The 23142-nt window shown below is 40.7% G+C and overlaps 1 protein-coding gene across 1 annotated transcript in view; it reads right to left on the bottom strand.

Annotated features, from left to right (window-relative positions):
- FBXO9 (F-box protein 9) overlaps positions 1–23142 on the bottom strand; it is a 45970-nt gene that overhangs the window by 5500 nt on the left and 17328 nt on the right. The window contains exons 3-11 of the mRNA XM_063442923.1: positions 21058–21216; positions 20488–20545; positions 18643–18742; positions 10025–10155; positions 8906–9020; positions 8102–8220; positions 6689–6779; positions 4660–4755; positions 2441–2534 (exon numbers count right to left, since the gene is read on the bottom strand). Coding sequence (XP_063298993.1) covers positions 2441–2534; positions 4660–4755; positions 6689–6779; positions 8102–8220; positions 8906–9020; positions 10025–10155; positions 18643–18742; positions 20488–20545; positions 21058–21216 — 963 coding nt within the window. The remainder of the gene's footprint in view (positions 1–2440; positions 2535–4659; positions 4756–6688; positions 6780–8101; positions 8221–8905; positions 9021–10024; positions 10156–18642; positions 18743–20487; positions 20546–21057; positions 21217–23142) is intronic.

The following is a 23142-nucleotide window of genomic DNA, read 5'->3' as shown; positions in this document are numbered from 1 at the left end:
AAAACACGATTACTTAGAAAAATATATAAAACTCTTGTATCTTAAACACCTTGCAACCTCTAGCTCCCCTTTTCCAAAACGACGACATAAGCAGACTAGGAAACATATGCCAGCTTAAAAAAGGGAAATACCACCACTCCTAGGAATTCTTTTTAAAAAAACAAAAATTTTCTGTGTGCAAAAATGTAAAAATCCACTCACCCAGGCAGATGCTAGTTCATTAACTTATTTAAAAAAACAAAATGTTGCTACAGCATTTTAACCCCTTAAGGGCTGAGCGTTGTGATCAAAACAAAACGTAACCAAACCTGGCATTTGCGCTATGTCTGTCCAACCGTAATTCACCCCTTTCATATTAAATGTACCCACACTTATATATATCATTTTATTCATGGGAAACAGGGCTTTCATTTAACATCAAATATTTAGCTATGAAACATAATTTAATATGAATAAAATATAAAAAAAGGGGGGAGAATTTTTTTTTTATTTTTTTTTTAGTAATACGTAACGTTTTTACTGTGAATGTCATAATACTGTTTGCTTTTACTGCAATAAAATACACATATTTCTATTCAGCGATGTGTCACATGTAAAGCAATACGCCCTATGTACAGGTTTTATGGTGTTTTGGGAAGTTACAGGGTCAAACATAGCATGTTACATTTTTCTCACATTGAAATTCGCCAGATTGATTACATTGCCATTGAGACCATATGGTAGCCCAGAATTGAGAATGACCCCCATGATGGCATACCATTTGCAAAAGTAGACAACCCAAGGTATTGCAAATGGGGTATGTCCAGCCTTTTTTCGTAGCCACTTAGTCACAAACATTGGCCAAAATGAGCGTTCAAATTCTTTTTTTTTCCACACACAAACAAATATTAATGCTAACTTTGGCTAGTGTTGGGACCAAGTGGCTACTAAAAAAGACTGGACATACCCCATTTGCAATACCATGGGTTGCCTACTATTGTAAATAGAATGCCATCATGGGGGTAATTTGCATTCCTGGGCTACCACACAGTCTCAAAGGCAAAGTAACCAATCTGGCAAATTTTAGATGAAAAAAATGAAACTTTATATTTTACTCAGTAACTTTTGAAAACACCTTAAAACCTGTACATGAGGGGTACTGTTATACTCGGTAGACATATTTGTGTTTCAAAACAGTGTAACGTATCATAGCAATAATATCGTCAGTGTAAGTGACGTTTGTGTGTGAAAAATGCAAAAAACGTCACTTTCACTGACTATATCATCGTTGTAATACATTTTACTGTACCGAGTAAAACAGTAACCCCCCATGTACAGGTTTTATGGTGTCTTGGAAAGTTATAGGGTTAAATATAGTGCTAGCAAATTAAATTCCCTATACTTTCGGCATGGGTTGTCAGGCAGGTCCCGCAAATTGTAATTAATAAAATGACCTAATTATGTAAAAATATTACATACATATAATTGTTTTAAATAATTTTTATTTATATTAAGAGATATATACGTATATATATATATATATATATATATATATATATATATATATATATATGTATATAGATATAGATATATTATTTTGTTCTACGTGTACTTTGATATATATATATATATATATATATATATAGATATATATTATATATATTTTATTTATTTTTTATATCACAATACAGTTAGAACAAAATAACACATTTCTTATTTATTTTTTAACATTTACATATTTTTTTATATTATAGAAATATATATTCTACATGTATTTGGAAATTTATATATATATATATATATATATATATATATATATATATATATATATATATATATATATAATAATAATATATTAAAATACACTTAGTGTATGTGTGTGTATGTTTATGATCTACGTATAGATTATATAATTTTTAACGTTTTTAATCTTTTGTTTTCCATTTTACAGCCAGCAGGGGGACTGCCTGTAATTCCGTGAGGTCCTTGCGATCACATGACCCAGGAGGGCCGGATCGGAAGCAGGGGGACTCCATGGGATGCCAGGTGAGTTCCCCCACCGCAATCGACTAGGTAAGTAGAAAGGATGGCGGGGGCGTTCTATGCCGCCCGCCGGAGTTTAGTACCTGGTCCCCAAGGACGGCATAGAACGCCCGCCGTCCTTAAGGGGTTAAATAAAAGCCACGGTAGCACCAGTATTAGCTGAGGAACCCTCATCCATGTTTGGTCTCTACATATGGTTCTGCATAGCATAGAATTATAAAATGTTATATGTACGAGTGGCAAAAACACATGTGCGCGAGCACACATACAAACACACAGTCATTTACCACTAGCATGTGTCAAAAGATAAACTACAAAAAATTATTATCTTTTGACCAGAATCTATTAAAACATAAAATTAAAATGATGCAAAATAGTGTGGTATGTTTCACATAATGTGCTAATCAGCCAAACCAACCTCTTCCTTCTTGCTGGTTATCACTGCAAATACTTTGGTTTGGTTATCAGTTTCTTGAGACAGACGGTAATGGCCAAACAGCACTGCATCAGCTCTACATGGGAGGGGAATAAAACCAAAACATCTATTTTGTTACAGAGAGTAGCAGACTAGAAGCAAATGTGTAACATATGAGAGCATCAGGTATATCAGGACAAAAAAAAAAAAAAAGAATTAAATCCATAGGTTTTATGCTCAGTTGAGCCTGATCTTTAACGCAATGACTGAATGTCTGCCTTAACATGCATATATGATAATGAGCAGAATTTTTGTAATTGTGCATTTTAAATTAACACAAATAATGAATATTACCCTTATATTCAATTGGAGTCCTGTAAATATAAAATCAGGAGAAAAACATAGGGTAATAACGTCAAAATAAATTTTAAGTGATGAATAAATTATCAAAATCACATATTACTGAGTCACTCAAAAGCGGACTCAGACTAGAAGCGTTGAAAGGATCAAAAGTAGTGGTGGCTGAAATCAAATGCCAACTGTTTGCTTGTTCCTTCTTTAAAATTCCCAGGATGCAGGTTCTTTTTTTTTTAAAGGTTTTATTACATAGTAAAAACAGCAGCAAAGATTAGAAGACAGCAAGCCCATTCTCCACACACTGACGCGTTTCAGCCAAAGCTTTTTTAAAAGTGTCACCCGAGTATAACAGTACCCCTCATGTACAGGTTTTAAGTGTCACTTTGAAAAAAGCTTCGGCTGAAACGCGTCAGTGTGTTGAGAATGGGCTTGCTGTTTTCTAATCTTTGCTGCTGTTTTTACTATGTAATAAAACCTTTTTAAAAAAAGAACCTGCATCCTGGGAATTTTAAAGAAGGAACAAGCAAACAGTTGGCATTTGATTTCAGCCACCACTACTTTTTATCCTTTCAACGCTTCTAGTCTGAGTCAGCTTGAGTGACTCAGTAATATGTGAGTTTGATAATTTATTCACCATTTAAAATTTATTTTGACGTTATTACCCTATGTTTTTCTTCTGATTTTATATTTACAAGACTCCAATTGAATATAAGGGTAATATTCATTATTTGTGTGTGCTCTCACCGTCTATTATTTTGTTTTCACTGATTTTATGTGTGGTTGAGTGACCCCACAGGTGATTGAAGCAATACTAATTTATTGTATTTTAATCCAATATACGCACCATTCTTTGCATTTTAAATTAAGCCTAATAAATTTTACATATTGTGACTGGATTATAATATTACACAACAGCACAATATAATATAATTTCCATGAGTTCTGCTAAAATGAGCACACCAAGATTGCAAGATCTCATAAATGTGTATTTTTCTCGATACAGGAACATTTACTAATCTTAAATCTTGAGGGTGTGCTACATTTGTATTGATGTTAACTCGAGAGAGACATAGCTATAAAGTAAAAGTACCTTCACCTACCAAATGAGGTCTACAACTGGTGAAACTGTATACATGGGGTAAGTGAACTCCTTATGCATATGAGCAAGCAATTATTAGTTTGGGTTAGATTATGTAATGCGAGATGTGCTGAAAAACTGGAGTACCCCTGAATAGTGACAGTGCCAAAGAATAAGTTAAATGAACACAAACCTGTATTCCTGACACTAGCAAAAATACAGTTTAGGTTCCTAGCTTCCCTCTGCTTACTTTAAAAAGATGTTTTATTCACTTTCCCAGCGACGCGTCAGCCTCGATGTGGCCAGCCCCACCCAGCTCCGTCTTCTTGGCTGAGATCAAACATGACAAACTCAGCCAATCCAATGCTTTCCCATGAGAAAATATTGGGAGGCTAATACGCGTGCGCAGCAAAACACCGTGCTGCACAATCAGCATCTCCTCATAGATCTACTGAATCAATGCATCTCTATGTGGAGTGTTCAGCGTTTAGACGCTGAATGTCACTGCTTTACACTGTGCAGCAGTGACCCAGGAAGCACCTCTAGTGGCTGTTTGAGTGACTAGCGATGTTCTGAGGCAGTAATGTAAACAATGCCTTTTCTCTGGAAAGGTAGTGTTTGCATTAAAAAGTCTGCACATACAGTCTGTAGACACCATAACAAGTACATTAAGCGGTATTTGTTCTGGTGACTATAGTGTTCCTTTAAGAGATATCAATTTGAGGTATCCATTGATGTATTTGGCATGGCGATACAACATACCAAACAGAAGGAATCATTACAATACCTTGCATTTTTAGTTCGCAAACGAGGTACAATTGCTTGGGGCTCCTCTGGAGTGGTAAACATCATAATGTAACCATCAGGAAAGAATCTTATATACCTAAAAATATAAAGATAAACATTATTGAAGTACTATTAAATAGATGAGTAGTTTAGGATATGTAAATTCACTCTAAATAGACCAATATCACTTTGAAGTAACAACACATTTTAAATTATGATTTTTGTAAAGGAACAAACAAAAACAAAAAAATACCTGAGCACAGACATTGGTGTGTACCTCCTACTCTCTAATGAAACTTACAAGGCCAGTTACTAAAATGAGTATTGCAAGGAATTCACAGTACATTTTAGAATATAGGCCTAACAATTTGAAATTCACTTTCAATTTCTGGCCACTTCGTTTAGAGAAAAACCCTGTTATACTTTGCAGCATAGTGCAAAAAAAATGTAAGAAAGAGGGTAACTTCAAGAAACAATCATATCTAAAAAAAATACAAGCTAGGGAAAGAAACTAATAGTCAGCATCTGTAAAATACAGGTGACAATAGTATCAATGACACTAAGAAAAGCTTTTTTTTTTTTTTTAAATGGCATGATTAGTTCTGGTACAAGTGACTTACTATAAATCTGTACATTTTAACCATGTGCAATAAAAAAATAAAGCACTTATACACACTATAACCTTTTCTTTTTTAATAAAAGGGTAGTTTACTACTGCTTTAAAATCGAACAATGGCCTTGTTTAATATTTTTGGATAAGCTTTCGAAATGATTTAAAGGACCACTCTAGGCACCCAGACCACTTCAGCTTAATGAAGTGGTCTGGGTGCCAGGTCCCTCTAGGATTAACCCTTTTATTTTATATAAACATAGTTTCAGAGAAACTGCTATGTTTATAATAGGGTTAATCCAGCCTCCAAATCCTCTAGTGGCTGTCTCACTGACAGCCGCTAGAGGCGCTTGCGTGATTCTCACTGTGAAAATCACAGTGAGAGCACGCAAGCGTCCATAGGAAATGCTTTCCTATGAGACCGGCTGAATGCGCGCGCAGCTCTTGCCGCGCATGCGCATTAAGTCGAAAGGGAGGATCGGAGGCGGAGAGCTCCCCGCCCGGCGCTGGAATAAAGGTAAGTTTTAACCCTTTACTCTCCACAGAGCCCGGCGGGAGGGGGTCCCTGAGGGTGGGGCCACCCTCAGGGCACTATAGTGCCAGGAAAACAAGTATGTTTTCCTGGCACTATAGTGGTCCTTTAATATCTTTGAAAAAAACGTAAAATGCCTTTTCAGCATATTTAAAAATATATCATACGTACAAACATAGCAATATATCACAATTAAAATATTTTGATACTATGAAGTCATTTTGTTATACAAAAATATTAAAAGATCACTATTGGGTCAGGAACACAAACATGTACTCCTGACCCTATAGTGCTAAACCCACCATTTAGGTGGCTTGCCCTCCCCATCAGCCCCCTTAAAAGGAATTAAACCTCACCTTATTTCCAGCGACACGCATGTCCACTGGCACTGGCTCCGCCCCCTTGGTGACATCAGAATTGCGGATTTTTAGCCAATCCAATGCTTTCCCAATTGCATAAAATCGGCAAGGGGTGGGGGCAAATGCTGTTTTGGCCAATCAGCACCTCCTCAGAGATGCATTGAATCAGTTGAGGAAAATTCTGCATCCCCATGCAGAGTGTGGAGACGTTAAACGGCATGGCTGCCTACTGTGCAGCACTGAGCCAGGAAGCACCTGCAGTGGCCATCTGAGGAGTGGCCACTTGGAGGTGTCCCTAGGGGCAATGAAAAGGCAGTGTTTGCATGAAAATGCCTGAAGGCAATGATTATACTTACCAGAATAACTACATTTAGCTGTAGTTGTTCTGGTGACTATATAGTGTCTGTCCCTTTAAACCATTTGGAAAGCTTGTGCAACAATACTGAATTGAGGACATTGTTAGCAAAAAGACACCCACAGTAATTACACATTAACTTTTTGAATGTGGTGTAGACAAAAATAAGTAAACCTGTAATATTCCACTTGGTGCCAAGCCCTGTAAAATCCATCCAAAGACTGCTCTCCCTGGCGTATATATGTGGTCTTGCTGATATAGACACCTGAAATAAATGCAGTCCGTTACATATGTTATTGCTGTTTTACAGTGAGTAGTGAAATTGTTTCTGTACAGGATTGACACTTACTACCAGAAAAGACATATCAATTTCTAGCATATTTGGACAAAACTCAATGGCAGAATCAGCTGAGGTTCTCACTCAACAAATACTGTCTAAGCAAAGACAGAATTGACATCACTAACACAGAACTAAGAACTTCCACATCAGTGCGACTACAAACTTGATTACATTTAAGACACCTGGCACTCTAACCACAACCATACTCTGTAGTATTTATGGCTCTTAGACCTGAACAACTCTTCAGTCACCTGAACAACTTAAGCTTAATGAAGCAGTTTTGGTGTATAGAACATGCCCCTGCTGCCTCACTGCTCAATCCTCTGCCATTTAGAAGTTAAATCCCTTTGTTTATGAACCCTAGTCACACCTCCCTGCATGTGACTTGCACAGCCTTCCATAAACACTTCCTGTAAAGAGAGCCCTATTTAGGCTTTCTTTATTGCAAGTTCTGTTTAATTAAGATTTTCTTATCCCCTGCTATGTTAATAGCTTGCTAGACCCTGCAAGAGCCTCCTATATGTGATTAAAGTTCAATTTAGAGATTGAGATACAATTATTTAAGGTAAATTACATCTGTTTGAAAGTGAAACCAATTTTTTTTCATGCAGGCTCTGTCAATCATAGCCAGGGGAGGTGTGGCTAGGGCTGCATAAACAGAAACAAAGTGATTTAACTCCTAAATGACAGTGAATTGAGCAGTGAAATTGCAGGGGAATGATCTATACACTAAAACGGCTTTATTTAGCTAATGTAATTTAGGTGACTATAGTGTTCCTTTAAGAATACAAACATTTATTCCTAACACTATGGTGCTAGAATACTGATTTAGGTTCCCAGTCACACTCTATGTGGAGATAAAAGCTTTTAAACGTACCTTACCTTTATCCACAGTTGTGCTGGTCTCATCCTGCCTCCATGGCCGGGATCATCAATCTTGATGATCACAGACAATCCAATGCTTACCCAGAGGAAAGCATTGGGAGTCTATTGTGCATGCGCAGCAAAATACTGTGCTGCGCAAATCAGCATCTAGTCATAGAGATGCACTGAATCTGTGCATCATTATAGGGAAGGTTCAGTGCCTAATGCATTCAAGATTGTATTACTTGAGAAATAATTCACTAGACTCAACTAAATACCAAAATGCAAAGAAAAACAAAAAAGAAAAAAAGTACAAGAACTGATGAAAAATTATTACATCATGCTATACAGCATGGTTACCTTGTCCACATATAGACACATACCATCAAATCGAACACGTGGTCTTTCTAGGAACATCTGTCTCCATGTAGTGTAAGGGACCAGCTTCACACAGCTTCTTCCCCATATCTTAAAACATGCCCGGCGCCAGATCTCAGGATCCCTGAACATGAAATAAACTTTTTAAAAAGGCCTGAATTTAAAAATAAATACAAAAAAATATGAAAATGACATTATTCAAAGATAATATAAAGTGTATTATGAAAATTTGGAAATAGATTAATTCACTTTGTTTTTGCATTGTTTTGGATCAACAGCATAAAGGAATATGTTTTAAAGGTTGAACTTGAATGACTTTAGTCTTTTTCCAACCTAGATTACTATGTAACTATGACAGATTCACTATCATGGATAATTAAAAATGTGATTATATTAAAATTATTTTCAACAAGAGAAAGATAAATGTAATCCTATCATAAATTGCTATAATAAAGATTATGCTATGCTAAATTACTTAGACAAACTGGTACTTTAAATGTTTGATTAACTAAAATGTCTGGATGCTTGATTGTATGGGGTCAGTTATGCGATAAAATTAACAAGACGATAAAACAAAACTAAAGTCCTGGAAGAGCTTAGAATAATGCATTGTATGTCTTCGTCTCCCTCCAGCCCTCCAATTCTGCATGTGTAAATAATGAAAAATATATTATGTAAGTTACAAAACTAACATTCTAATAATGTGGCTGTTTTGCAGAAAAGGAGTCGGAAACATTACACAGATATTGGTTATTATGAAGAAGGGTGATGAAGATTCAATCGAAAAGTTCAAATCTTGAGAGGAATACCTTGAACAAATATAAAAACCTTTGCAGACCAAAGATAGCTGCTCTAATGATCTGAGATCAAGATCACTTGAAACCACCCAACGGAAAATATACATCAGCACCTCCATTGGGAGCGCTAAAAAAAAAAAAAAACAAAGAAAAAAAACACATTAATGTAGTAATTCATAAACTATAAGCAAAATGTACAGTAATATGTTATAATCTTTTTATGAATGGTTACTTCATTATTCACATCTACTTGGCCAAATATGCAGTACACACCAACTTTTTGGTAATATATTAATACTTTGGAATGCAGTTTATCCTTTAAATCGCTTAGAAGAATTTGTCATCAAACATCCAGACAAACACTATAGTGCCCCAGGCCCTATATTTACACAAGTCCTATCCCTGGGTACCTAATTCGTGGAAAATGGCGAGCATGTTTTTACCGTAACCCATTTGAAAGCATTAATTCAATGCATTCCTATGGTGCCTTACACATCACATGACTGAGTTTTACTCAGTCAGTAATGCAGGAGCGCCTCCAAGTGGCTGTCAGTGTCACATACACTGGAGGTGGATTTCAGCTTACAATATAAACATTGCAGTTTCTAAAACAAAAACATATTTTACAATAAAGGGTTAAAACTAAAGGACCACTGCACTCAGGCCACTTCTTTGAGATGAAGTGGCCTGGGTGACTTTAGTGGACCTTAAAGTTATACAACAGGTTCACATTTAAAGATAGCATGTCCTAAAAAATATGCCAGAATATATAGATGAACTTTTGAGGACTTTTATTTTATATAAAGTAGCGTATACCATGACAGGTGCCTTAGAAACTGCCATATCCAAGAATGGAGAAATTGAGCCGGAAAGGTCAGTCTGATAACTGCCAACTTTGGATATTCAATGAGTTGTTTCAAAAAGGCACTTTTGAACAACTGAAGACTTAAACCAACCTAGGAAAGTCTTGCCTGCAGGAACCCTAAAACATAACTACCCTCCTTGAGCAGCTCTGCTTTCATTCAAGGAATTCCCATGGAATAAACTGGGTATTAAACTTGGGAAATTATAAGTGACATGGCTTGTACAGGTGCTGCCTGGCTATCATTCATACCAAGGAAATCACCATACCTGAAATATGAGTCTGACTGAAATCATAGTCTGGCTGACAAAGTTTGAGGGTGGATTCTTGAAATGTCAGCTGCTGCTGGAAATAAGATAACAGGTCAGCCATCTTACTGTCATCATTTGCATCTTCAATGCTGTAAAGAGAAAGGCAAAAGTATTAAAAAAAATTTTTAAAAAAATAATACTGCCTACAAGTGAAGCACTGCTGCTGACATTCCTAAATGAACTTTCAACTTCTGTTTTACAAAACCTCACTAGTGTAAACACACACACTGTGAATTGATACATTATATCAAATATCACATACGTACAGGAATACTTTATTCACTAACAAAGTTAACTAGTTACTTCGTAGGAGGTTTCATGGCTTAACCCCCTGTGTACACCATGCACTGAAACAGCAATACAGCAAACTGATATCTGGCTGTTATGTTTTATTGTCAATAAGTTAATGTAAGCATCGATAACTATCGGCAATCTATCGTACTTAAACACACCATCGAGCTTTAGCCTTCTTATCTCCTCGACCTTAGGGTTTCCGGTAACGTCTTGTGTAATGTCACCAGGAATCCCAGCTGCACGCCCATCACACCTATCTCCTAACTAGCCGGTGTTCTCCCCGGAAGTGACGATGGTATAGAAATCTGACAGGTATAGCAGAATGATAGAACACCTGCTGCCGACTGTGTTGGAATCTCCGGAATGTTGCGATCTCCGGAACTCCGTCCCCCGGGACGTTGCTGTGCGTGTCCGCCCCCTCCTCCCCTCTCTGCATCCAATTTCGTAAGGTAAACGCCCATCAATCCATCAACTCTGCCCCCTCTCCCCCAACACGTCATCATTTCGCCTCCTTATCATAACCCAGCCCCAAAGGAAAAAAAAAAAGTTTGTCTGCAGCTAGTAATACCTAGTCTGAGTGTCAGCTCTCCACCTAACCCTGCAGCACAGGCTGTAAACACAGCAACACTCAGCGTGCACTGCGCTGTACATGTATCAATCCATCAAAACTCAGCGTGCACTGCACATGTATCAATCCAGCAACACTCAGCGTGCACTGCGCTGTACATGTATAAATCCATAAACACTCAGCGTGCACTGCGCTGTACATGTATAAATCCAGCACTCAGCGTGCACTGCGCTGTACATGTATAAATCCAGCACCACTCAGCGTGCACTGCGCTGTACATGTATAAATTCACTCAGTGTGCACTGACTGCGCCGTACATGTATAAATCCATCAACACTCCGTGTGCACTGCGCTGTACATGTATAAATCCAACACTCAGTGTGCACTGTGCTGTACATGTATAAATCCATCAACACTCAGTGTGCACTGCGCTGTACGTGTATAAATCCATCAACACTCAGTGTGCACCGCATGTGTATAAATCCATCAGCACTCAGTGTGCACTGTGCTGTAAACCTACTGTATAAATCCAGCAACACTCAGCGTGTACTGTATGACTGGTGTTGGATCAATCACTCTGTACTGTACATTACAATGAATATAAACTGTACAAAACATGAATCCAGCAATTGTAGTGTACATGTATCCAGAACCAATAACTGTACTGCACTTTACATGAATCCAGCAAGAATAACTGTACTGTAAGGTACTGTACATGAATCCAGCAACTATACATTCCATGAATCCAGCAACAATCACTGTACTATACATTGTATCAATGTAATGAAGAAATGAAGTGTACTGTATTGTACATTGCATGAATTCAGCAACAATCACAGTGTACTGACTTCCTATGCATTGCATGAATCCAGCGCACACAAACACACACTGACACAGCACATAACACAATCACTGTATATTGTGTCCGTATACATTGCATTAAAGGGACACTGTAGGCACCCATACCACTGTAGCCCATTGCTCAATGAAGTGGTCTGGGTGCCAGGTTCCCCCTAATTTTAGCCCTGCCGCTGTAAACATAGCAGTTTCAAAGAAACTGCTGTTTACATTGCAGGGTTAATCCAGTCTCTAATGGCTGTCTCCCTGACAGCCACTAGAGGCGCTTCCGCGATCCTCAATGCAAAAATCGCATTGATCACGCTGAACGTCCATAGGAAATGCTTTCCTATGGGCGGTTTGAATGCGTGCACGGCTCTGGACGCGCATACGCATCCGGCTCCACTCGGGAGCTGACGTCGGCGGGGGAGGAGAGGTCACCAGCGCCTAAGGAGCCCGGCGCTGGATAAAGGTAAGTGGCTGAAGGGTTTTTAACCCCTTCAGTCCAGCAGGAGGGGGACCCTGAGGGTGGGGGAACCTAATAACCCTATAGTGCCAGGAAAACCAGTGTGTTTTCCTAGTGCTATAGTGGTCCTTTAACCCTGCAAGTGTAATTATTGCAGTTTATATAAACTACAATAATTACCTTGCATGGTTAAGTCCTTCTCTAGTGGCTGTCTACCACTAGAGGGACTTCCGGCTTCTTATATGACTTTTGGTTGTCTAAACAAGCCTGGACGTCCTCACGCTATGCAGGAGGACCTCCAGCGTCGCCGGAATCCCCATAGGAAAGCAGTGAATAATGCTTTCCTATGGGGAGGTCTACTGCGCGCGCAAGGCCATTGCGGAGCGTGGGCGGATTTAGGCAAGTGTCTTAAGGGGTTTTAACCCCTTCAGCGACGTGGGGCGTTCCAGGATTCTCCAGTGCCAGGAAAACAGGTTTGTTTTCCTGGCACTAGAGAATCCCTTTAATTCTCTACACAAATGTTAGTACAGTGCATGAAATACAGGACAGTTAGGAGAACCTTTTTGAGCACATGGGGAAGAGGTACATTCCAAATCAGACATGGGGAATGTCACTGATCACACAGAGGACAATTAAAGGAATCCTCATCAATGTAACCTCTACAGCTTAATGTAGGTGTTATGGTGCAAAAAGCTAGTCATGTATTTGCTGCTCTGTTAACACGGCCTTTTCTGTGCTAAGGCAGTGTTTACATTTGCCCTTAAAGCAACTCAGCACTGCTCAAGGAAGCACCTCTAATAGCCCATCTGAAGAATAGTCAGTGGAAGTATCCATAGGCTGTAATGTAAACACTGCATTTCTCTGCAAAAAGCCTGCAGGGACTGACTATACTCACCAGAACAACTACAATAAGCTGTAGACGTTCTGAGGACTATAGTGTCCCTTTAAAGTTGGGTATTAGATTAGGGTATGGTTTAGGATTAGATTTGGTATTTGATTTAGAATTTGGGTTTAGTTTAGGATTATGATTAAGATTATTACTTTGTATAGGTATACATTTGGGGTATTGTACTCAGGAGATGTTGCGTAGTACACTTAGAATAATTTTACTGCGAGCAGCTAACCAGAGCAGACGTGTGACAGACGATCTCCGCTAAAATAAGCCTGAAATAAGCAATTTTCAAAGTTATATTGATAATAATTGTAACGGAACCGCTGGCACCCCGACCGGGTACCCTCCGCCGACGGATGCTCCTAGTGCTTTCCGAGGTCTTCAAGCACTCTGCCTAACACCATAACCACTGCAGACCCCACGAACCGCCGCAGCTTGGTTGGGGTCTCGCCGACTCCACCCACTCTGGACCCAAGACCAGGGTCCAGCTTCCAGTAGGTGGACCTCTCCGAAATCCAGAGAGCTGGAACAGGAACAAGCTCTTAGCAGAGCTCAGCGATTATACCCTGGGGAGTATAGTGATTATAGCAATCCCCAGAGTGTAGTTCTCCAATCCCCCAAACATGAGCCAAAACTTCATGAAGGTACAAGATGATCTGAGGTGCTAGCACACCCAGTCTGGCTTTTATTACAGTTGTTGCAAATACAGGACCGCCCACAGGGAGGGATAAAACAACCAATCATATCACAGTTACATCCCACAGATTCCCTCCCCTTATCCTGAGAGGAAACTCAATTATACATACAGTTAAACATACTTTTTACCCAACTTTCATAACTCTAAAACCATACATCCAATCTCCATAAAAATTACATATTCACAATCAATCCATTCAGGGGAACAACATATTAAAAAAATGACACGAATCAGACCAGTGGTTTAAAAGTTAAGGGAAAGTCCTTTGTTACCAAATGAAGCATGGCTTTTTTTTCCCAAAACAAGTTCCACAGAGTCTCTATCCTGGAGATAATTGGGAAGTAATCCAATTATCTCCAAGGACAGAGGCAAAACTCCATTAGCCACATGGCAGACAAAGGACAATAAAAAACGTAAAAGTACATACTGTTACATTTATCACATAGAACCTACACATTTACAATTTACCTAACACATAATAGCATACATAATATTGAAGACAGCCTGAATGCAATCTGCTACACAGTCTTAAAGGGACATTGTTCCTAAAAGTCATAATATGTCCACGGATGTTTTTTAAAGGGCCAGCAGCAGCACCATACAAATCCAATATGCCCAAATGTTGCACCTGAAAGGCCAAATCTCCCAGGGACCATAGTCAACAGGTAAGAGGCTGGCAATCAGGCTCCTCCAACAGCCAGGGGTAAAGGGCAGCTTGTAACCAATAAACCCAGTGACAAAAGGCATTTCGTCACACATCTCCCCTTTGGGGGGGAGACTAACCAGTCGATAAACCCACCCACAGTGAACAAGTACATGAGTAGCCCACCCACAACACACATTTACTGCACCTGGTGGTTCCTCTGGTGCTGCTGGGCAACACGCTGTGGAGACTGGGGGTGCAGAGGCCAACTGCGCTCTGCCCCGATGCCAGCGCTTCTGCTGGGGTAGCCTGGACGCAACTTGGTTGGGGAGGAGAGACATCGCTTACCTCTTCCGCCCAGTATTCTTGTGAGGGTAGTTGGGGATCTGGATAGACCATCCAGCATCCCTGTATGTCGGGTGCATAGACTACGGTCTCATCTGCACCTTCTGGGGGATTAGGGTCTCCCCTTTGTGGGGTAAGTTGCCACTGGGAAGGGAGACCGGTTGCCTCCTCCCCCCCTGGAACTCACTCTGCCGCTGGGGAGTAAGGACAATACTTTTGGCTCCCTGGAACTCACACTGCCGCTGGGGAGGAAGGACGGTACCTTGGCTCCCTGGAACTCATACTGCCGCTGGAGAGGAAGGACGACACCCTCTGCTCTCTGGGACTCACACTGCCGCTGGGGAGGAAGGACGACACCTTCTGCTTTCTGGGACCCACACTGCCGCTGGGGAGGAAGGACGACACCTTCAGCTCCCTTGAACTCACACTGCCGCTGGAGAGGAAGGACGACACCTTCGGCTCCCTGGAACTCACACTGCCGCTGGGGAGGAAGGACGGCACCTTCGGCTCCCTGTGATGCTGGTTGCTGCAAGGACGAGGGACCGATAATCTCCTCTCCCTGGGATGCTGGTTGCTGTAGGGAGGAGAGACCGATTGGCCACAGCCCCAATCTCCGAAATCGGAGCTCCGATTCTCCTCATCCAACTTGCGCACGGTGGCCAGGAGCGTCTCTACCGAAATAGTCGGGCCATACCTGGTTAACCGCCTCTCTACCTCCTTCCTGTAAGCCTCGCCCTCAAAGCGATAAGTCATGTTTGCTGTGAATAGGGGCGCTGTACGAATACTAGCGTTGCCCTCAAATTGCAATTCCAAACGAACTGTGTCTCCGAGCTGCTTCTCCTCGCACTAGGACGCCATCCCACCGCTGCCACCACTGTAACGGAACCGCTGGCACCCCGACCGGGTACCCTCCGCTGACGGATGCTCCTAGTGTTTTCCGAGGTCTCCAAGCACTCTGCCTGACACCATAACCACTGCAGACCCCACGAACCGCCGCAGCTTGGTTGGGGTCTCGCCGACTCCACCCACTCTGGACCCAAGACCAGGGTCCAGCTTCCAGTAGGTGGACCTGTGTGACGAAATGCCTTTTGTCACTGGGTTTATTGGTGACAAGCTGCCCTTTACCCCTGGCTGTTGGAGGAGCCTGATTGCCAGCCTCTTACCTGTTGACTATGGTCCCTGGGAGATTTGGCCTTTCAGGTGCAACATTTGGGCATATTGGATTTGTATGGTGCTGCTGCTGGCCCTTTAAAAACCATCCGTGGACATATTATGACTTTTAGGAACAATGTCCCTTTAAGACTGTGTAGCAGATTGCATTCAGGCTGTCTTCAATATTATGTATGCTATTATGTGTTAGGTAAATTGTAAATGTGTAGGTTCTATGTGATAAATGTAACAGTATGTACTTTTACGTCTTTTATTGTCCTTTGTCTGCCATGTGGCTAATGGAGTTTTGCCTCTGTCCTTGGAGATAATTGGATTACTTCCCAATTATCTCCAGGATAGAGACTCTGTGGAACTTGTTTTGGGGAAAAAAAAGCCATGCTTCATTTGGTAACAAAGGACTTTCCCTTAACTTTTAAACCACTGGTCTGATTCGTGTCATTTTTTTAATATGTTGTTCCCCTGAATGGATTGATTGTGAATATGTAATTTTTATGGAGATTGGATGTATGGTTTTAGAGTTATGAAAGTTGGGTAAAAAGTATGTTTAACTGTATGTATAATTGAGTTTCCTCTCAGGATAAGGGGAGGGAATCTGTGGGATGTAACTGTGATATGATTGGTTGTTTTATCCCTCCCTGTGGGCGGTCCTGTATTTGCAACAACTGTAATAAAAGCCAGACTGGGTGTGCTAGCACCTCAGATCATCTTGTACCTTCATGAAGTTTTGGCTCATGTTTGGGGGATTGGAGAACTACACTCTGGGGATTGCTATAATCACTATACTCCCCAGGGTATAATCGCTGAGCTCTGCTAAGAGCTTGTTCCTGTTCCAGCTCTCTGGATTTCGGAGAGGTCCACCAACTGGAAGCTGGACCCTGGTCTTGGGTCCAGAGTGGGTGGAGTCGGCGAGACCCCAACCAAGCTGCGGCGGTTCGTGGGGTCTGCAGTGGTTATGGTGTTAGGCAGAGTGCTTGAAGACCTCGGAAAGCACTAGGAGCATCCGTCGGCGGAGGGTACCCGGTCGGGGTGCCAGCGGTTCCGTTACAATAATAATAGTAATTATTATTATCCAAATTATACTAATTTTGACCCAATTCAAGCTATTACAAGATGGAAAAGAAATCTAAGCACCAGGGAACATTACAACCAGCAGGGCCCGTGACATCAGGGACCTTTTCCTCCATCCCACTAAGGCCAAAGAAAATGGCGACACAACCTCGGCCTCCTCTGAAGAACCAGCGTTGGATGAGCTGGACGAGTTCCCAAATGCTGGGGGACTACACCACCGCTCCTCAGATGCGGAAAATGAACTGCCCTCCACTAAAGGAGATATAAAAGTTCTTCTCCGCCATTTCCGCAAGATGTTTGCAGCAGACCTAGCCACAATGTGGGAGGAGATACACGCTGTGGAAGGGCGAGTCAAGACAGTAGAGTAGGACACGCAGGGCCTCACTACACAATGTATACAGATAGAAGCACAAACTGCTGAGTTACATCGAACCCAGTCCCTGCTTACCAACCGCCTGGACGCAATGGAGGATCGGCACAGGAGCCGGAATGTCAAAATACAGATTCCAGAATCCCGGAGACGGTGACCCAGGAAGAACTGACAATATACCAGGAGGCTCGACACCTCACTATTTACGCCACAGCAGGCGAAACAAGCCATGATCGACGGGGTCTATCGCATCCCGAGAGCTACCAGAGCCACAGCAGGCTCCCCAAGGGATGTCATACTACAGCTCCAGACAAGGTCAGCCCAAATAAACTTCATTGCAGCAGTGTGAGGAAATTCTACTCACCCCTTCGAAAATGCCGCTCTGTCTTTTTATCAAGACCTGTCCAGGCCTACCTTGGTATGGAGAAGACTGTTCAGACCGCTGACCACCGCGCTCCGCCAACATTTTATCCCTTACCGCTGAGCATTCCCCAGGAGCCTGGTCATCACGCTTGGTGGTGCAACATCCTGCATAACCGATGCATGGGAAATAGAACTGTCACCAAATTTGGATCAGACCACTCACGCACCGAGACAAAAGCCCACACACACCTGGGACATGTCCAAAGTACAACCATTACAGCCAGCTGGACCCACCACCCCACCCTCTACCGCATTCAAAGCGCAAAGGGCTAACTGGCACCTGAGAACCAGAAGGGAATGCATAGGAGCTGGCTGAAAGCCCTAAATAGCTTTATGCATGTACAAAATGCGAAAAAAGAAAATATCATAAACTTTGAAAGAAATTGGTGCAAAATCATCAAGCTCAATGATCTCAGGTAAGAAGGCAGAGCCAGCAGCAGCAGATGCTCACTTTGTACACTTGAAAAATGTTTTAGCTGTAATTGATCCTCAAGACAGACTGCTCACTGTAGCCTTAACTGCCCTCACTGAAGTTACACACTATGCATCATGACACAAAGTTATAACGTTCAGTTATTGAATCATGGGAATTATAAACAGTGCCATTTTTCAGAAACAGCCCTGATTTAATCTGCAAGGCTGCAAAGACAGCAAGCAATAAGATTAAGTCATTCTGGGGCTTAGACTGCCCATTTAATTTATTTGATATAACCTAGGCTTGCATTATTACATTTAACCGTCATAAAAGAAGCATAAAACACTTAACTACAAACATTTCATTTAAAATTAAAGTTGGTACATACAATTTTTTCCCTACTCCATCACCATCAGGAGACATGTTATAGTTAATTTTAAACTCAATGTCTGGCACCAGCTGCATGGCTTGACGGTAAAATTTGATGGCTGAAAAAAAGGGGGGGGAATTGTATTTAATAAATTACATAAAACTAAAATATAATAATAATTAATAACTAATAATTTTCATAAACTTTTCTCTAGAGCACTGGAGCTTACATTCATGTCAACATTTACTTAATCAACTAACAGGATAAAATAATGAAAGGGTTAAATATTCAAACACAATTTAGAGCATTGGAAACAATCTGTATTGGGCATTATTTTATTTTTTTTTGCTACATTTTCAGTAAGTTTACTAAACCTAGCCAAATAATACTGCACAAATATATCCACATAGCATTAACTATAGATAGACGTCCCTAGCTATATTAGGCTGGAACTTAAGGGATCCTTACACCTGGTAGAGAAAAACAAAAACTCATGTTTGGGCAGAAGCACTATTAAAGAGAAATTTCTCCTATTGGCTAATATTGGGGCGTTATCTGCATCCTGCAGTTCATGAAAAGGAAGCAAAAAACCATATCAAGAGGCAGCCTTAAAATAAACACAGAAAGGGTTGTTTATCAAATAGAGAACTCTTGTTAATTCAAAGTGAATTTTAAATTTAAGGCAACAGTATCTAAAATGAAAACATCTCTGGCTTAGATAATTAATAAAGTTTGGCAATTTTGAACTTAAATTTGAAATTCAATTTAAAATTCTCACTTTAGTAAATAAAGAAGCCACAGGCACTAAGCACGGTGGCATATATGTATGGTGGCAATGAAGGAGTTAATCCGTTTTGTCTAGGACAGGGATAGGTAACCTTCGGCACTCCAGATGTTGTGGACTACATCCCCCATAATGCTCGTACACACATTATTGCTGGCAAAGCATCATGGGAGGTGTAGTCCAAAACATCTGCAATGCCAAAGGTTGCCTATGCCTGGTCTAGGATTAGAATGTGAGGAATTTTACATCTAGTGGTAGATGGTCAGTTAGACAGGTATCTGGGCAGAATTGATGACACAGCTGGCATAGCATTGGTTGAAAGTTGCAAGCAGAAAAAGAGTGGGAAACGGGAACAGTATAAAAGAAGCAGCACAAATTTAATCCTGTCAGACTGAAGCAGGAACGGTGCGGACAGACACCCCCTCCCTCCCACCCCCCTTTACTATTATTTAATTGTATTGACGTGGTGTTATGAAGCATTGGGGCAAAAGTCATCTTCAGGGTCAAGTTCTGAGGAAGGATATGGTGGTAAATGTTTTTAAATAAAAGGCGGTCAGGTTAGTTATGACTGACTTGCAATAAAGTTGAAATTTTTAAGTAAAACGCGGTCAGGTTAGTTATGACTGAATGGCTATTTGGTGGTTAATAACGTTAAAAGTTTAAAAAATTGGTGAACCATATTTTATATGGTTATGGTTACAAAGTTATGGTTGTATGCCCCTTGAGCTTTGAATAAACACCACTGCCAAGCCCATTGAAAAGTAATTAAACGTTGTCTGTGGTTATTGTGTGTCTCGTTTTATTTATACGAATATTGCCTACCATGCATATAGACTGATTAGACTAAACAAAATGAATGTTACTTTGAGAGCAGCCTAGACTCCTTATGCCAGGCTATGCCAAAAAGATATTGGAATACCTAAACCAAAGTCATTACACTTTGGTTACCTGACAAGCGTACTTTTAAGCATTGAAACACATGCTGGACCATGTTTTTTTATAATGTATTTTAAAGGCGATCACTTTAATCATAAAAGAAGTTGTAAATTGTTGATCAATTAGAACAGATTAAATAATACCTTCATAGAGTGCTCCATTTTGTTCTTCCTCTGCAGCTTTAAGAAAAAGTTCTCTTGCCTGTACAGGACAAAATATACATTAAACATTTATATTTCATTGGGATAAATATGACAATTACACTGATAGTCTAAAGAAGTCCATATTGACTTAAGAGACTAAAAAGGTATATACATTTGATAAGTGCTCGGGCTATGACTGTCTCTCTGAACCTTGGGGACATCTGGTTTTAGTCAAACCACTGAAAAATTACCTCACATAGAATCAGTGGACAGCACCCACAGAGCCAACTAGCACTATAACCCTAACAGATTTAAACTATGTCACTATCATTTATCCCACAGTATAGGGACTAATAGGTTCAGTGAATCTGGCTCGTCCACATAACATGTTGGCTGGACTTAAAGGGAGAAAGTATGTGTTTAAATTGACACTCAATTTCTATTTTAATTATAGTGGATCAATAGATAAAAACAAATAATATGTACTGACTTCTGTTATAATGAGTGGGTTGCTGGAAACAGTATAAAACATTAACATGTATGCACTAGATAATGAAGCGTGCTGCTCACTTTCTCCTCTTTTGCCAACTCAAACTTCACTTTGGTATCTGTAATCTTTCCCACAGTCCCTCTAGCTGCCGCCTTGCGGGACCCAGAATTTGCTAATCCCGAACTCAATCCGGGAGTGAGTTCAGACATCCAGCGTGCTCTGAACATTTGAAGTTCTTCCTGAAACAAAAGAACATATATTTAAATTTAAATAAAATATTACCATGAGCAATGCAGGCTGCAGAGATACATGGAAATGTTTGGAAGAATTAGGCTGTAAATATGACTGACCAGTGGTAGTAACATTATGTTGATGAATTAATACATTTTACATTTCTGTATATACTGAATAAAAATAAAGAAACATGAGCTTCAGAGAGCTACTATTCAAGAATCTTTTCTTAGTACTTACTGCAAGAATGTCAAACTGTCAGCAGTCAGAAGTAAAGGTTTCTTAAACATAAAATGGATTTGTAATTTGAACGTACATTTCTTGCACATGACTACCAGAGGTATCTAGAAAACTGGGTAACAAAGGCTTAATTCTACAGTGCTCGTAAATCTCCTAGATAGTTCTACTGGCAAAAGCTGGAGGTAACTGAAACAAAAAAAACCCCAAAAAAAAACACTTTTTTTTTTTTTAACTAGAGACCCTCATGATGAATTACATAAAAGATGCAAAACATTTTTCAAATTATTTATTATTTATTATTGCCATTTATATAGCTCCAACAGATTCCGTAGCGCTTTACAATATTCTGAGAGGGGGATTTAACTATAAATAGGACAATTACAAATTGTCGAATTGCGTCCTAACAGAATGAAAACAGTTTGTTAATTAGTGTAAGGACGTAATTCGGGACTTTGTTCATATTGGAATTTTATTCTAATGAATGAAACTCCGATCTGATTCGTGCCGCGGCTGCATCTTGCAGCCGCTTAGTGGTTAACTCCCTAATTCCCACGGTATTAGGGAGCTACCAAAATCTTTATTTAGTATTAGTAAATGTGTCTGAAAGACCAATATAGGTCTTTCAGCCACATTTATTAATACTAAGTAAATATTACTTAGTATTAGTAAATTCTGCCCCTACTTGCTAAACCGCTCACTGTAAAAAAACAAAACAAAAAAAAACCTAGTGCCCCCACCCCTGAGCGGCGGGTGGGGGCCCTAAAGGATAATGGGGGGGGGGGGGGAGAAGGACCTGTTCTCCTCCCCCTGGCCCCCACCCCTGAACGGTGGATGGGGGCCATAAAGGATAATGGGGGGGGAGGAGGGCGGACCTATTTTCCTCCCCTCTGACCCCCACCCCTGAGTGGTGGGTGGGGGCCATAAATAACAATAGGGGGGGGAACCTATTGTCCTCCCCCACCGGCCCCCACCCCTGAACGGTGGGTGGGGGCCATAAATAACAGTTACAATAGCCCCCCCATTGTTATTTACGGCTCCCACCCACCGCTCAGGGGCCGGGGGGAGGGTGGGTGGGAGGACAATAGGTTTCCCCCCCATTGTTATTTATGGCCCCCACCCACCACTCAGGGGTGGGGGGGACAATAGGTGTCCCCCATTGTTATTTATGGCCCCCACCAGCCGCTCAGGGGTGGGGACCAGGACACACAAATAGGGATGGGGGGGGGGGGGGGTGCTAGTTTTTTTTTTTTTAACAGTTTAGTAGACATAGCGACCCCCATAGAGTGAGGGAGGACGTGGGGGGCTTAGGAAGTGGCAGGGAGCACTGCTCCCTGCCGCTTCTACCTTTACATTTTACAAGGAGGGAGCTGCACGCCACGGGATTCGGCCATGACAGTGCCGCTTTAAATATCTTGCCCATAAGTATTTGTAAGGATCCTGAAGGCATTACTAGCAATGCAGCTTACTAAAAATGGCAACAGAATGTAAAAAGAATGTCTGCAATTGAGCACAAAGCACACATATAGCAAATATAGTTAAATCATACATTTCTTAAATAAAGATATTTAGAACAAATTGCTTTAATCCCTGGAATGTTAACCTAATGCTAACAGTGAAATGGTCCATTCACTCTTCCCCTTTTCCTGACTGTATGAAAAAAATTACTCATTGTTTGCAAGTACTGTATGCATGTA

The sequence above is a fragment of the Pelobates fuscus genome, chromosome 2, assembly GCF_036172605.1.
Source record: "Pelobates fuscus isolate aPelFus1 chromosome 2, aPelFus1.pri, whole genome shotgun sequence".
Classification (NCBI taxonomy): domain Eukaryota; kingdom Metazoa; phylum Chordata; class Amphibia; order Anura; family Pelobatidae; genus Pelobates; species Pelobates fuscus.
Note: the sequence above shows the minus strand (reverse complement) of the source record. Positions and strands in the feature narration are given on the sequence as shown.